We start from the raw sequence: 16,459 nt of genomic DNA, 5'->3' as shown, positions 1-16,459 counted from the left end.
AATAAAAAGAAAGTGTTTAGCTAATAAAGGTTATCTTAAGAAATTCTCAACTTATGGGCTATGGCCCTTGTAGGATTATTGCAAGAAATCCATGAATCTACATGTTCAACCAAGTATTTAAAAGATGAATGAATAAAAGCTCTCATATGTGGACTAACAAACAATTTTGATGTTAAAAAGTGTGTCAAAGGGTGAATACACTGGGATTTTTATCAGAAGAGCCTAAGGGGAAAACGTTTTAAGACCTGAAGGAACAAATCCTAGTGTTGGGACGGCAGAAAGAGGGGCGAATATTTTTTCATAGAACTCATTCAAAAAGTACACATCCGATCACCACCTAGTCTACCTACAAAGGCTGATCCCTTATTTTAAAAATATCTTAGAGGGAACACTCTGGTTCCAAGTTCTCTTTGCAATCTCAAATATCTTAATGAACATACCAGTGTGAAGCGCAATCATCCATGCCACCATTTTATGAAAGGTGAGGTTCCTGTCCAGTTGTCTTCGAATTCTTGTTGAGCAGCACTTTGGATTAAAGGGAAAAGAATGAAATCGTAATTGTTAACAAGAAAGTTTTCTCTGTGCCAGGCATTAGACACATATCATCTCATTTAATTCTTATGACCACCCTAAAAACTACATCATTCTACCCATTTGACAGGTGAGAACACTGAGGCTCAGATAGATGTAGTCATCTTCCCAAGGTCAAACAGCCAATAAGTGGCATGGCTGGCTTAACCAATGTTTTAGGTTCTCGTACTATTAACATAAAAAGCCTCTCATGGAATCCATTGCTTAATTGTATAAAATATGAATTTGGACAGAAAACATCTAACTACATAGTTTCTAGTTCAGATTAATTTATCTAATAACGAGGGGATATAGAAATTTTAAAAGGACAGGACTGCCCTCAAAGACCTGAAGGTCCATGGGGACACAGACAAGTGAACAGTTCTAGAACAAGTGAATAGTTTTAGAATAGCACCCTTCCAGGACATAGACACTATGAGAGGAGAAAAAAAGTGTCCACCTGCATATGTTGATAGAGACAACATAACAAGGGAGATCATTAACAAAATAATCATAGCAAAAATTATAATAGTACTTACAAAGAACTTGTGCAAGGAGCTGCTTTAAGTGTTTTTTTTTTTATTGTTTTTAAAATTTTTGACCGCACTGTGCAGCACGCAGGATCTTAGTTCCCTGACCAGGGATCGGACCCTGCACCTCCTGCAGTGGAAGCGCAGAGTCTTAACCACTGGACCGCCAGGGAAGTCCCTAGGAGCTGCTTTAAGTGTTTTACATGCATCGACTCATTTCATTCTTACATTAATCCTATGTGGGAGGTACCATTATTATCACCACATGACAGATGAGGAAACAAAGGCATAGAGAAGTTACCTTCCCTTAGGTTGCATAGTTAATAAGTGACAGAGCTGAGGTCTAAACCCAGGCTCTCTGATGCCAGAGATATCAACATTCTGACATTTCATACCTTTTATGATTACCTTGGCATTAAAATGGCATTTTGGTCAACTGGTTAGTGTAATTGTCCTACCGACATATGTTAGAAGATGTGGGTTTGAATCTGGATTTATGTCAATGCCCAAAGTAGAGAAAAAAAACAAAACAAAACCTGGTTTCTGGTTGAATCAGACAGAGCTTTGTTCTCTGAAAAGTGGTCAAGTGCTCGCTCTGGATGCTTTGTTTCCAAGGCTAGATGTACTGCCATAGAGATTCAGAAAACTTTTAAGGAGAACAGAGTGAAGTGCAAAAAACCCCCAAAACAAAACAAAAAGCTCCGGTATTTTAAATACCTGGTTCCAAACATATTCAATTTCAATATACGGGTGTTAAATATTTGGCTTATTTATTTATTTATTTGGCTTATTTATTTTTAATAAAATGTTCTGGTTTTATAGAAAAAATAGAATTGCATAGAAAATTGTGCTTACTCCACTACCTCTGAGTTAGCTACATCTAGGGAGGGCAGGCTGTTTGGATCATGAAAGCAGGTTCCTGGAACTGCAGAAATACCAGTAAGGAAGACACTGAAGACTTCAGAGAAAGGAAAAAACATTTAGGCTTTATTGAGTGACTTCTGTGAGCCAGGCAGTTTACCCACAATCATTGCCTCATTTAATGTAACCAGATAAGTATTACTGTCCTTATTTTACAGATAACAAAACTAAAGCTAACTCTCACATTGGCTGGGATCCAAGACGATTTGTCTTCAAGGTTCATTCCCTTTTCCATGAAACCAAATGTAAAGATACAGTCACTATTATTCTACATGTCTAAAAACCAAGACAAGAAGTTAAGTGAAAGTACTCTATCTGGAAAGTGAGGTTAGAGGGAGTAAGTTTGGGAAGGGAAGGAAACCAATAAAGGGTGTATTAGCACATCAAGGACCACTACCGTATCTTATCAGCGGGCTCTCCCGATCAGGGAACTCTGGGAGACTGTGTAGGATACGCCCCCAGAGCTTTGTTACCTGAGGGGTTAGGAAACTTGGGTAGTCTCTACCAACTCCTATCCATCATTGGCTGAGGGCTCTTCCCAGGGCATCAACTCCCTGGCATTTCCGGCTTGTCCCAGGAGAGGGCTGAAAGAAAATCCTCAGGCAGAGAAGGACCTGAGCTGGCAGAAGACAGCTGCCCCATGTACTGGAACTGACAGTGCAGAGGGAATACGGGTGGAACCCTACCAGCAGCAGCTACAACAAATTGTTCACCGGTGACTCAGGCTCTCAAAATAAGGGTTTCCTGGTTGAAATCATTTCTTTTACACTTCTGTTGGTGAAGAATTGACTGTCCTGTTTTCTTTTATAGCCTCATTGTCTTTTGTGTTTATTTCAAGCGCCGTACATTGTTTTACTCCTTTGTAGTTTTCACAGTTTTAAGGAAATATATTTTTCCTGTTTCCTGATTGCTAGGTTCCTCCACAGCTTCGTAGAGTCCTTCTGGTAGGCAGAATTGTAAGATGTTCCTCAATGACCTTATATAATCTCCTCCCCTTGAGTGTGGGTGAGACCTGACCTACAACTATGATAGGATGACACTCCTGTGATTTTGTTACATTATATGGAAAAAGGGATTTTGCAGAGGTAATTAAAATCCCAAATTGACCTTAAGAGACAGATTACCTGGGTGGGCCTGACCCAATCACACGAGCCCTTTAAATCTGAGTCTAAAAGTCAGAAATCTTAGGTGCAAGAAGTATTTGATACGCTGCTGCTGGCTTGAAGATGGAAGGGGCCACATGGCAAGGAATACACCTCGGATCTGAGAGCAGCCCCAGAGGAACTGTCAGCAAGACACAGGGACCTTAGTCCTGCAGCTGCCAGGGACTGAATTTTGCCAACAAGAATGAGCTTGGAAGATTTTACCCAGAGTTTGCATATGAGCATTCAGCCCAGTTGACGCCTTGATGTCAGCTTTGTGACACCCTGAGTAACAGGATGCTGGACTTCTGCGCAGCTGTGAACTAGTAAACGGGAGTTGTTTTAAGCCTCTAAGTTTGTGGAAGTTTGTTACACAGAAATAGATCATTTAATACAGCCCTCATTGGAGTGATAGACGCAATTGGAGTCCCAAGAATGAGAGAATGGGAATTAGTAGGGTCAGAAAGCAATTTGCCATCAGATATATCTGTGCTGGACCCCAGCCCTACCACCTAGCTGTGTGACATTGAACAATATGCTCAGTTTCCAGCTTTCTCACCTATATATTTATCATAATTATTCCCTCGTAGGTCTGTTTCATAGATTCATTGAGAGGTATTTAATAAACACTCGCGCTTTTTTGGGTATCATTATTTAACTTTTCAGCTAGTATGGCACGGCTCCCCAGCTAGAGGGTAAGCATCCTGGGTGCAGAGCAATATATCATGTATTTTGAACAATCCTTACATAACTATTTGGTTAAATGACATGTTCACTGTCCTAGAACCCAAGACGATTATTCTAAACCTATAGAGATGTATTTACCCACATATCTATACATGCCAAACGATTTTTTCTTTTCTACTTCCAGACAAATTCTTTTGAAACTTTTGGGGGAAAAGATACTTGCTCCTGCATGCTGAATTTGAAGAAAAGGAATGTAGTTTTCTCATGGTCTCTACACTGTCTCCATAGTTCTACCCTTATCATCATCAACATGGATCGTCAAAAATATGAAACAATAGATTTCAATGTCTCTTATCAGCTTGAGCAACAAACTGTTAGAGAAAAGTTAACTGAGTGCCAGGAAAATGGAGAGATGTGCTTGGGAAACACAAGGTCCATTCAGTAATGGTCTGATCTTAATAGGTGGTTCCAAAAAAATGCTATTTAGTATGAAATACATACATTTTATTAGAAGAAAAAACGGAGACTCTTAGTCACTAATGAGCTAGTAGAACTAACTAAGGTCCTAACAGGGCACCAATCCCTCGTTTTTCCAAGCCACCCTCTATAGTGTGGTCAGGAACGGCAAACACATCCAAAGAGAAGCCATAAGCCATGATTATACGGGGCTTCCAGATATGATTTCCTCATCATTTCCTGACAAGGGGGCAAGATGGCTGGTTGGTGGGGTAGAAAGGGAGGGCTCTGCTGCCTGTGACTGCTCAGGGCTTTTTTCTCCCTCCCTACCACGCAGAAACCATTTTTATGCTTTTGAGTCACTTGTGAATTACCGCCAGCCACCTACTAATTACCCAAGCTGCCATCATGCACAACAGCTTCCTCACCGAACAACTGCTCTTCTTTTTGCCATCGACTTCTAAAGGGAAGTTCCTCTGTTACTCTCAACTAGAGCCTTGCCCAATCTCAATAAGCTAACATTCAAGTGCAAGGGAGATTATTGAGTTATCTCGGCAGCTTGCTATGCTCGATTCAAACTGTGAGAGCAAAAAAAACATTGAGAAATGGAACAAAGAAGTGCATATTTAATGGGGCAAAACATTAGCTTCTGTAACATGAGTGTTATGGAAACTTTGAAGTTCTATTTTATGTACACCTGGGCTCGCCACAGGTGCCATGAATGAATCTGAATTAGCTATTTATATGCAGTTTGAGAGAAATTGCAAAAGCCAGCCTTGAATCTACAGAACTCAGGCAAAGAAACTAACAGTAATGTTGAAACCTGGTGGCAGTAGAATATGTGATAAATATGAAGAACACCACTGGATTTGTACAGCACTGCCTATAATTTTGAAATTACATGTTTATCTTCTATCTCTTCCATAAAGCTCTAAGCTCCCTGAGCTCATGGCTCATCCATGTCTTACTCTCTACTCACTCTACATCCACTGTGCTTAGCATATAGTTGGCACTCAACACATATTTGTTAACTGACAACTCATTAGTTGACAGGCTTAGTCCATTAACCCACTTTTAGAATATCATTCATATTCATTCTTACACTTGCATTATCTCACCTGCTTTTTAGCTAAAAACAACAACAAAAAGAAAAACAACAACTATGAGACAGGAAGTCCAAGAGCCTTGCCCTGGACCACATGGTCAGATATAGAGCTATATCGAGGGCCTCTGACTCCCAGGCTATATAAGGTTAGAGAAAAGAGCTCACTCTCTTGCCTTCCTGTTTCTTTCTGATCTTCAGACTAGAGCTTCCAACCAAGTTGAGGTTATTAAGGCTTCTTTGGGGACTTCTGTATGCTGAGTCCCACCATTCCCCATTTCCCTCGACAGAGCAGGCTCAGAGTCTTTACCCCTAGTTTTCCTGGGTGGGCCAACCCTGTGGTTTTCTTTCTTTCTCCAGTTCTGTGACTGTTAAGTTTGCATAAAGGCCTACTAATAAATCCTTGAAGTTACAACACCCCTGTCACTTCTAGCCTAGGTTATTCAGCCTGCCCAAATATTCATATATACATGATGGCCTTTCTAAGACCATAGGACCACCACAAGAGAGTTTTTTTTTGTTTTTTGTTTTTGCGGCACGCGGGCCTCTCACTGTTGTGGCCTCTCCCGTTGTGGAGCACAGGCTCTGGATGCACAGGCTCAGTGGCCATGGCTCACGGGCCCAGCCACAAGAGAGTTTTGAGTTTAGGTGGCATGCGGGAAAGTGAACAGGCTCTGGAGGCACAAGCACCTGGGTTGGAATCCCAACACTCTCAATGAATTTCATCCGCACCTCACTAGCCTGACATGCAGATTTCACGAGGTGAGGTCTAGGAAGACTCAGTAAGTGGCCGGTGTTATAATTTCCAACATTGGTCACAGCATGTGTACTCATTTTAATCGCAATCAGAATAGAAGGTTCTTTGCCCAGTTAACATTTCAGATTGGGAAATCTGGAGGAGGGACACACCCCATCTGTAAAAGTATCTTACTTGCTGCTAATTTTTAAAAATATTTTCTTTGACATACAGGTCTCTCTGGTTAGAGAGTTGAGTGTCTCTGCAATTTGAAGAGCTGCTTCATTTCACCCCTGTCTTTAGAGACCCTCATGAGGATCTTCCCTCCTTTTAGGCCACAGGAAGCCTAAAAGTGGCCATTACAACATGTGCCACTCATGGGGCATGGCCACGCAACGGCATCGCAATTTGGGCCTGTGGGGTAACAAGGATTTCTTAACAGGCTGTCCTGGCGAAAACACTGCCTGTTTCTCAGGGTTTACTTCCTCTAAATAGAAAGTATTTGAACAGGGGGTGGGGGGAGAATAAAAAAGCTACAGTCCCCGAACTTCATTTAGCAAATGTTCATTGGGCACCTGCGATACACCAGATGTTGTACTTTACGGGTGGCTCATCAATAAAACTTTGCAATTACCGTATGATCCAGCAATCCCACTCCTGGGCATATATCCGGACAAAACTCTAATTCAAAAAGATACATGCACCCCAATGTTCATAGCAGCAATATTCACAAGAGACAAGACATGGAAACGACCTAAATGTCCATCAACAGGTGAATGGATAAAGAAGATGTGGTACATATATACAGTGGAATACTACTCAGCCATGAAAAAGAAGGAAATCATGCCATTTCCAGCAACATGGATGGACCTGGAGATGATCATACTAAGTGAAGTAAGTCAGAAATAAAGACAAATACCATAGGATATAACTTATATGTGGAATCTGAAATATGACACAGCTGAACCTATCTACGAAGCACAAACAGACTCACAGAGAGAACAGAGAGAACAGACCTGTGGTTGCCAAGGGGGAGCGGTGTGGGGGAGTTTGGGGTTAGTAGATGCAAACTATTACATATAGAATGGATGAACAACAAGGTCCTACTGTATAGCACAGGAAACTATATTCAATGTCCTGTGATAAACTGTAATGGAAAAGAATATAAAAAGAATGCATATATATGAATAACTGAGTCAATTTGGTGTACAGCATAAATTAACACAACATTGTAAATCAACTATACTTCAATTTAAAAAAAAGAAAACTTTTCAATCAAATGGAATTCTACCTCTGTGGTTTCTTAGGTTAAAAAGATGATTTTGGAAATCCTTGTAATCAATGTCTACTGTTAGTTGTAGCCTGCTAACCCTATATTAGTAAATCAAGTATTGTATAGTTCTCAAAGAAAAAGAATCTCCTTAGGATCAATGTGAATTTAGTAAGACTAGAGAAAATGAGGCAGAGCTCAAGGCAAGTTTTGTTATTGGCAGTTTAGATCACTTTCCTTCACCTACTTAGTCTTCGATTACCAATTAAGTATTAACATCTCAGCTATACATTTAAGGTCCTAGTTTACCAGCAAAGCTCCAGCCTGACCTCAGACACCTGCCCTTTAAAATCCCTACACTCCCATAAAAGTAGATTGTTTGCTTCTCTCCACTATAAATGACCTCTACTTAATAGCTAATTTTTTTTTAAAGCTAGTTAATATAAAAAGAACATCTTATTAAAAGGAAAAAGAGAGGCTACTAGTCACTAATGGGCAGTGGAATGGGTCCCACCAGGGTATCAGTCCCTAACTTTGGAAGAGCTGCCCTCTATGGTGTGGTCAGGAATGGCAAACATATCCAAAGAGAAGCCACAAGTCATGATCACACAGGACTTTCAAGGATATGATTTCCTCACCATTCCCTGTGTTTTTTCCCATACCGTTTTCTCCATGTAGGATGTCTTTCTCTCTCCTTTATATCTCGTACAGGCTTATTTTATCCTTATATGCCCATATCTGATGCCACCTTCTCTAAGAAGCCTTTTTCCATCCCCTGCGCCACCTGATATAATTTCCCCCTCCTTTGATGGATTCCCTGTAGCGCCTTATTTGTAACATTTTGTGGGACCCATCATATTTTGCTTTGTATCATATTAATGTGAGTACATGTGCAGATTCCAAGTTCCTCTTTTCTCATCTTTGTATAACAATATCAATAAGAAATTCGTATACCATTTTATAGATTACAAAAGCTCTTCCTACATAATCATTTTTTTCTTCTAGCATAGTATATTAGGGGCTCTCTGGATTGTTGAAGTGAGGGTGAAAGAGCCCGGGCATTTAGAAAGCTCTGAACTCCTCAATTCCATGGACATAACACCTGTCACATTCATTACATAGTGACTCATAGCTCATTGGTCCCATCTTCTTTGGATATTATCCACAAAAGAGATTTTCTCTGACTTAAAAGTTTTGAGAAACATGGCACTGTGAGATTAATTCCCAAATTTCACGTCAGTCTCATAAATCTCTGTTTATATACATATACATATATGTCATATGATGTATGTCTGTGTGTGTACATGCATATGTACTTTATTGCTATTGTTGAGGTATATGTTGATTGGTTGTTGTTTACTTTTTGTTTGTTTGTTTTTAATGTCTGTTCCAGGTTAAATGGCTGTCCCAGGGAGCTCCACCAACAAATAATATAAAAATAAACTAGAGAATCAAGCATTGCTTGGCTTGTGAATATTGTACAGAGGTTGGAATCCTCACAAACTCTTGGTTTGCTTTTCCTTTCATACAGAGTGAAGTAAAACAGAAAGAGAAAAACAAATACCGTATGTTAACACTTATATATGGAATCTAAAAAAAAAAAGTCATGGAGAACCTAGGGACAAGACGGGAATAAAGATGCAGACCTACTAGAGAGTGGACTTGAGGACACGGGAGGGGGAAGGGTAAGCTGGGACGAAGTGAGAGAGTGGCATGGACTTATATATACTACCAAATGTAAAATAGATAGCTAGTGGGAAGCAGCCGCATAGCACAGGGAGATCAGCTCAGTGTTTTGTGACCACCTAGAGGGGTGGGATAGGGAGGGTGGGAGGGAGGGAGACGCAAGAGGGAAGAGATATGGGAACATATGTATAACTGATTCACTTTGTTATAAAGCAGAAACTAACACACCATTGCAAAGCAATTATACTCCAATAAAGATGTTTAAAAAAAGGGGGGGGCGCATTGAGCTTGATGGCCTTCGAAATTCTGAGGAACTCAAACTTTGTAAATGTTGGTTCTTACCGCACTGGAACCCCTGAGGAAAGACAGTAGATTTCGACAGACTGGCAGCAGAATCAGCATGCAGTTGAAATTCAGGCAGGCTGCAGGGGCCCTGGCCAGTGCCAGCGCTGACTGGAAAAGGCAGGATAAGAAGCAGGGTGACTCTTGTGCGCCCAGGACACTGCCCGCCCCACTTGCCTATACCCACTCCCCCAGGCTTCCCAGCATGAGGCCCACACTCAAGAGATATCAAGTTATAGGGGCTTCCCTGGTGGCGCAGTGGTTGAGAGCCCGCCTGCCGATGTTCAAGTTATCTGGGAAGGAAGGTCCTTTAGAGCCAGGGCTCTTCTTCATCATAAATGAATAAAATGTTGGGGTGGGGATCAAGGGCCAGATTAAAATAAATATTATGAATATTTTCAAACATAAAGAGAATTTGAAATAATTTCACAATGAATACCTGTTGATTCATCTCCAAGATTCTACCTTTTACATTTTACAATGGTTGCTTTAGCACATGTCTATTCACCTCTCCATCCATCTACCCATCCCTCTATCCATCCATCAATGCATCTTATTTTTGATGTATTTGCAAGTAAGTTGCAGATATCGGTTTACTTCCTCCTAAATAGTTAAGCATGCATATCATTAACTAGAGTTCAGTATAGAAATTAGGTCTTTGTAAAGAAAATTTTCTTAGCACATAGACTGACCTCAACAGTAACTAAGTTCGTATGGTATAATTGTTCTTTGTAATGCCTAAAGAAGTTGCATATTTTGGAGGAGGAAAATGCAAAGGGAAATCATCCTTTTCAGCATCAACCTGAATAAGTTAACAACAATTATAATAGTGTAGTGGAATTATATGTTATAATTATTTATGCATATGATGTATAATACATATTATAATTAGTATTATTAAGTAATGGTTTCAGTATGATGTAACAAATGATATCCTCTGGGGGCAGCCGTAATTGTACTTATTTTCTTATTTTCATTTATGAAGAAGAAGAGCCCTGTCAGTTCAAGGAAACTGAGAATGTTATTGGACCCAAGAAAAGTCAGGGGCCTTTGCTCTGCCAGTCGAGTCAAAGAACGTGATCTTTGGGCAAGTTCCCCAAAGCCTCCATATGTAGGGAGAGGCTTATTTGCTGAAGAGTATTTCATAACATGTCATTAGGAGCAGGGCTTTTCATGCACAAAAGTTAATAGGAATCGGATGATTTAGAGAATATAGGAAGTCCCACTTGTGCCACCTGTGTCACCCCTGGATCGATCTTTCCAACCTGGCCATCCATTCCGGAGTCAGTATTAGATTTCTCCTCCAAGCTAAACAGTAGCACAGTAGTTCTTGGGAGGGGAAGGATGCTGCCGGGACCCTCTGCCACACTTCTGTCTGTCCCACACTGGAAGGCCTAAAGACTCTTGCCCAGGGGGTTGCAATGGAGGGAGTGAGGCCGATGGTGCTCTTTGGGTTGGTCAGAATACTTCGTTAAAATGTTAAAAGGAATAGGAACAAGAATCTCTGATTAGACATGGGAGCCAGTCAATACTGAGGGAGATGGAACTTATACTTACCCCAAGAAGTTTTCGAGTGTAGAAGAACTTATCTGGAATATCATAAACCCGGTAGTACCAGACAAAGAGGAAGACGTTCATCCCCAGCCATACCAGCTGCACAAACAGAAGTGGTTGCGTGAAGTTGTCATGTTTCAACAGGTAGATTTCACAGCAGTTTAGAGTCAGACCAGGGTCAGGACTTCCCCAAGTACAGCCTTTGATTAAGGTGGTTACAAAGCCAGCTCCTTCCTGCAAGAGTATCACTACACTTCTCTGTAAGTAACCTTTCCTCCCTGTGTTGTCCCCCGTGATTGTTATACTACTTGGGCCATATGCCGAGTTATTATCTATCTCCCCTCCTTTCTTTCTCCTCCTTTTAGATTGATAGATGACAGCAGGTGATTCTTCTTACAAAGAGAAGGGAAAGGAATCTGTTCCTATACTGTCCCCTGCACCAGCAGGACTTTGTGTTTGATTCTCACAGGTGGGATTACCTCTCTCCGCCACACAGCATCCCGCCCCAGCTAGTGGAGTTCTCATCAGCTAAAATGACAAGGCTTTAATTCTACTTGATAAGTTTTGCTTCACTTTTTAATTTTTTTTTTTTTTTTTTTCGGTACGCGGGCCTCTCACTGTCGCGGCCTCTCCCATTGCGGAGCACAGGCTCCGGACGCGCAGGCTCAGCGGCCATGGCTCACGGGCCCAGCCGCTCCGCGGCATGTGGGATCCTCCCGGACCGGGGCACGAACCCGTGTCCCCTAGCATCGGCAGGCAGACTCTCAACCACTGCGCCACCAGGGAAGCCCTGCTTCACTTGTGAAAGAGGGAATATTCAGCATCAATGAGGGAATGAGAGGCATGGGATTTTTTTTTTTTTAAAGGGAGATCCTTCTAGATTGTGACTGCTCATTTCATCCCAAGCACTGACTGCATCAAATGATGACTCTACCCAGTCCTCCACCTTCAGCTCCACAGTAGCAATCTGTTCTTAACTGTGCTTTGAGGCTATTTGATGTCCTTCGATGCTTGAGAATAGTCTCTCTTTATAAAGAAGAAGGTACTAAAACCACTTCTCCATTTCCTAACCTTGTCATTTTTACTCTTGCCTTCCAAGCTGTGGATTCACTTTCAAGTATATGAGTGTATAATTTAGATAGAGGTCACTTCCCTGGGAAACCTGTGGTAAGAGCTAAAAGTGTTTATATTTGAACTTATTTTTTAAAGGAGTAATCTGTTCTTCAAATGGGGATAAGAAATCAACTTAACAGCTTGGAGTCCTCAGAACAATTCTGTATTGCATTAGAGTGTTGATTTGGCTTAATTTTTTTTAAATGACAAAATATTTGTGATTTTTATTTTATCTGTGCCACTCATTTCTCTCTACCTCTACAGCTCAAAGAGTCATATTTACTTCACGATAAATTCTTTCAAAAAATTCATACATAAGTGTTCTTTTTAACATCTGGGTAATACTTTAATTGGCTATTTGGAAAAGCTACTTATAAATTACATTTCTATCTTCCCAATTGTCTGTGATTGTTTGCTGAGACCACCATCTTAAAAAAATAGTTGATCTATGTTATGTTAAAAACTAAAGAAATCATCATGTCTGTTCGAAAATTAGCCATATCTTTACTTACAAAAATTGTTTCTCAAGACAGATTATATTGATTTATATACAGCTAAATATAATATATATCATATATACGCTATAAATATGTGTCTAGATAGTTTTTTTTTCAGTTCCCTTCCCTTAAATTTTTAAAAACCTCACAAATAACTAAAGTTTACCTCAGAGAAAAGAAGATACTTTTTTAAAAAAGAAAATTGAGAACTTCAATTATTTTTGGTGTCATTACTGAAATAAAGGCCAATTTCCCATACATGAGCCAGTCTTGCATTTGTTATTTGGAAAACTGTATAAAATTTCAGTTGCCCATTTTTAGGTGGTATAAATACATTAAAAATAGAGAAATTTGCCTCTGAGTAAACAAGGAATGAAATGTCTCCTACTCCCACTGTGAAATGCTGGCTAATTTATTACTCCTAAAAACTCCAGAAATAAACTAGGTGAAGTGAGACCCCAGATACATTCTTTCCATTAATAAGTTTGGAAGAATGGACTCACTCTGCTTACAGATGGATGCATGTTCACATAATAAATCAGTTTCAACACAATTTCTCAAACAAAAAAGCTTTGCTCTATTTTCATTTCCAAGAGAACCCAAACAAGTCAGAGAATTTGTAATTTCATTCTCATTGGTACTTACAATGACAAAGATGGAGAGGCCCTCATTCACAAACAAGTTCCCCATGGTGGCAGAGGTTCAGTGCCTCCAGTGTGCCTTTCTTCTCTGCTATGCTCTTCCTCCCATGAGGAAATGAAAACAGCAGCCTTGGGGCAATCTGTTTCCTTTTCTATTATCAGAAATTAGCTAATCATTGGTCAACTGAAAAGCTTGTCTCCATAACAAATTTAAATCTTTAACCACAAAAAAATGACAGAAAAAATGTCTACCATGATCCAATCACAACTAAACATAGTGGGAAATGAAACTAATTTCTACAACTGAGAGGCAAATAACAGTACAATTCATGGTGTTTTACACTGTGAATTAATCTTTGGACTGATCAGTTATCAAGTGTCAATTTTTAAAAAGTCACCCAACTAGCCATGACTTTGGGCTAGGTAAAAAACATTAAATAGATGTGGTATCTTCTGATAGACCGGAGCAGCATTTGCAGAGTCTTGTTGAGAAAAATTATAACAGGTGTGATCACTGATATTTATAGAATGCTTACTTTGTGCCAATTTTCTAAGATATGTATGTGTGCATGTAAATACATGTGTATGTACATATATACACACACATATGTATATACGAGTTGATACATATCTTATGTGTGTGTCTACACACAAAGACACCCATACACACACATACATAAATTCAGTATATAAATAAATTAATTCGATACTAACAATTCAACACTATAAAGTAGTTTCTATTATTAGGATTACATTTACAGATGAGGAAACTGAGACCCAGAGCCGTTAAGTTACTTGGCCAAGGTCATGCAGTTGGGATTTAAAACCCAAGCAATTTGGCTATACTTTTAGCCACGATACCAGAAAAAATAGCCTGACAGTGGCAACCACATCCCAGATCACTCCTAATACAACCATGGGAAAAGAAAACATAACAAATAGACCAAAACGTTTGAATGACTGTAGTATTCCCAGGCGGACGTGACATTTTTCTAGGCAAGGTAGGTAAACAGGGTCAGAACAAAGGTATGTCAGGTGTGGTAGATGCCAAAGGCAGATTTAGCTGCTTTTTTTCTCTGACTCCCATCCAGTCTTCAGGACATGAAAGAGACAGAAGGGTAGGATGGTAACCCCTGATTGCATCAGGGTGGTTGTACAACAGCTAGAGTGAATAGAGAGGTAAAAGAAGAAACTGGAGGAGCGAAAGGGAACAAGAGAAGAAAAAAGAGGAGAGGCCTGAACTCTTTGGGTTATTGTCTATGAAGCACTTGAGACAACCTGCAGAATTATGACCGTGAGTATAATAATATTGTTTTTCACTTTTTAATATTTAAGGAAAGGTACTCCACTGTGACTTTCTGCGCGGCTCTTGAATCATAGGTAACCCACGTAAAAGACAGTCGGTTCCCTGGTTCAGTTACACACAGAGATGAATTCAAAGACACACAGTTAGACCATCAAGTTATATGCCGGTTATTTGCCTCTCTGCTCTGGGATTTATTCCTCAGCCTTTACTTGCTCTGTTCTGTTTCAGATGAGGAACAGAGGATGGAGGATGAGGGACACCCCCCGCTTTCTGCTTCAAGAGGCATCTTGGAAGTGGCTGCCTTTCCACCGGAAGCTCCGGCTCCCACCGGCCAGCCTTCCCCACTGTGGCCTGAGCTCCTGCTGGCCGTCACCACTGTAGTTCCAGCTCCTGCCACAGGCCCTGGCTTCTGGGCTTGACTTACACCACCTCCTGCCAGGTTTCGTCCAACCCGGAGGGCGGTCACCACTTCCTGTAGCTGTTCTTGATGTTGCCTCTGCGCCCACGTTGGGATTCTCCACTTTCCCATCATCCATGTAGCAAATCCCTGGGGTGAAATTCCCTCTGCTGAAATAGGGTGGTTTCTGTTTTCCTGACTGGACTTTGCCTGATACAGAAAGGAATTCAGGCCTGTACTCATTTTCTGGTGGAATTAAGGAAGGGAGGCATATATACCTAATGAGGAATAAAACACCTCAAAATCTGCTCTCCCTCTGTCTGTTACTCTCACATTCTTTCACAGTGATGACTGCAGCTCCATCAGGCTCTTTGAAACTTACCAAAGTCTTCCCCTCCCTACCCCTCCTCTCTTTTCTCTTTCCCAGCCTACTGGGAAAGGGTTGATCTTCCCTTATTCTATCTTAATCTTCAAGTCTCTCCCACATTTTTTCATGTACCTCCTGAGGCCCGTGCTCTGCTGGGGAAGCAATGGAGAAGGGACCCTGGATGCTCATATACTAGGAAATAATGTTCCTCGAATATTTCCCAACTTCTTTCCCCTCCCTCCGCAGTTTGAGAAGAAAATTCAAAAAAGAAAGAATATTTTTGTGGGTGATCAACCATTCCCTCCTATGGCTTTTTTCTCCTCCTTTATAAAAGTAATCACAGGGCTGTGAGTAGAGCTGTCTTATGAGCCTTAAGAACTTCAATCAGTTTCACAGCTGGAGGAAGAGAGCTCAGTTGCAATGAAGAGTAAAATCTTTCTTTTATGGAAAGTAACTTCCCTTTTGAGAACACTGTTCCAGTGAATTTCAACGTCCTCTGCTCTTGAAAAGACAAGCAGAGGGTTTGATAAAGGAGCAACAGGTACTGGTTGACTGGTATGGACTGGACACCAAGAATGAAGAAAATTGAACCTCTGTGCATTAGCTAACCGTCTATCTTCTCCCGGTCACTTCGGCTTCCACTGCCTCCTAAACTGTTAATGTCAAGTTAGACTGTGATGAATGTAAGGAAGTATTCACCCCTTCTAGCAGGCAGTAATGACCAACACCATCAGGCTTGTGATTGAAATCCTAGACGCCTCTTGCAGAGGGAAAAAAGAGAGAAGCAGTCCCAAGTCTCTAGGAAACCCCCTGATTTTGCATCCTGACAATAATTCCTTCTTGATTTGTCAAAGTAAAGAAGTAGACTCTTAATTTCTTCCAAGAAGGATGTATGGAATGCTGAAGAAAGGGGGTGTGTTGCCACACCAAGATGCCTGATGAATTTTGTTCCTGGTGATGATGAAAAATGGATTTGTGTTCCTTTTATCTCTACTGTGCATGCTATTCTTTTCAGAACTGCCATGATTCCACCCTCTGTGCGTCCATGAGTTATGTGGCCCGAGTTTCCTTGCTTAAGGATGACAAATGAGAGGACTTCATCTCCCTAGATGCGGTGATTGTCCCAGGGGTGGGCATTTGAC

The 16,459-nt window shown here is 40.7% G+C and overlaps 1 protein-coding gene across 2 annotated transcripts in view; it reads right to left on the bottom strand.

The window, feature by feature from the left end:
• Positions 1–13,387, bottom strand: part of CYBB (cytochrome b-245 beta chain) — a 35,734-nt gene extending 22,347 nt beyond the window's left edge. Inside the window, exons 1-4 of one of the 2 annotated variants that reach the window (XM_024766560.1) lie at positions 13,252–13,387; positions 11,000–11,095; positions 9,443–9,553; positions 441–525 (exon numbers count right to left, since the gene is read on the bottom strand). In XM_024766560.1, coding sequence (XP_024622328.1) covers positions 441–525; positions 9,443–9,553; positions 11,000–11,095; positions 13,252–13,296 — 337 coding nt within the window. In that variant the 5' untranslated portion in view covers positions 13,297–13,387. The remainder of the gene's footprint in view (positions 1–440; positions 526–9,442; positions 9,554–10,999; positions 11,096–13,251) is intronic. The other variant, XM_024766561.1, reaches the window with a different exon arrangement.
• Positions 13,388–16,459: the final 3,072 nt, after the last annotated feature.

This window comes from Neophocaena asiaeorientalis, unplaced genomic scaffold (assembly GCF_003031525.2).
Source record: "Neophocaena asiaeorientalis asiaeorientalis breed wild unplaced genomic scaffold, Neophocaena_asiaeorientalis_V1.1 scaffold507, whole genome shotgun sequence".
NCBI lineage: Eukaryota > Metazoa > Chordata > Mammalia > Artiodactyla > Phocoenidae > Neophocaena > Neophocaena asiaeorientalis.
This window is presented reverse-complemented; position numbering and strand designations above follow the sequence as displayed.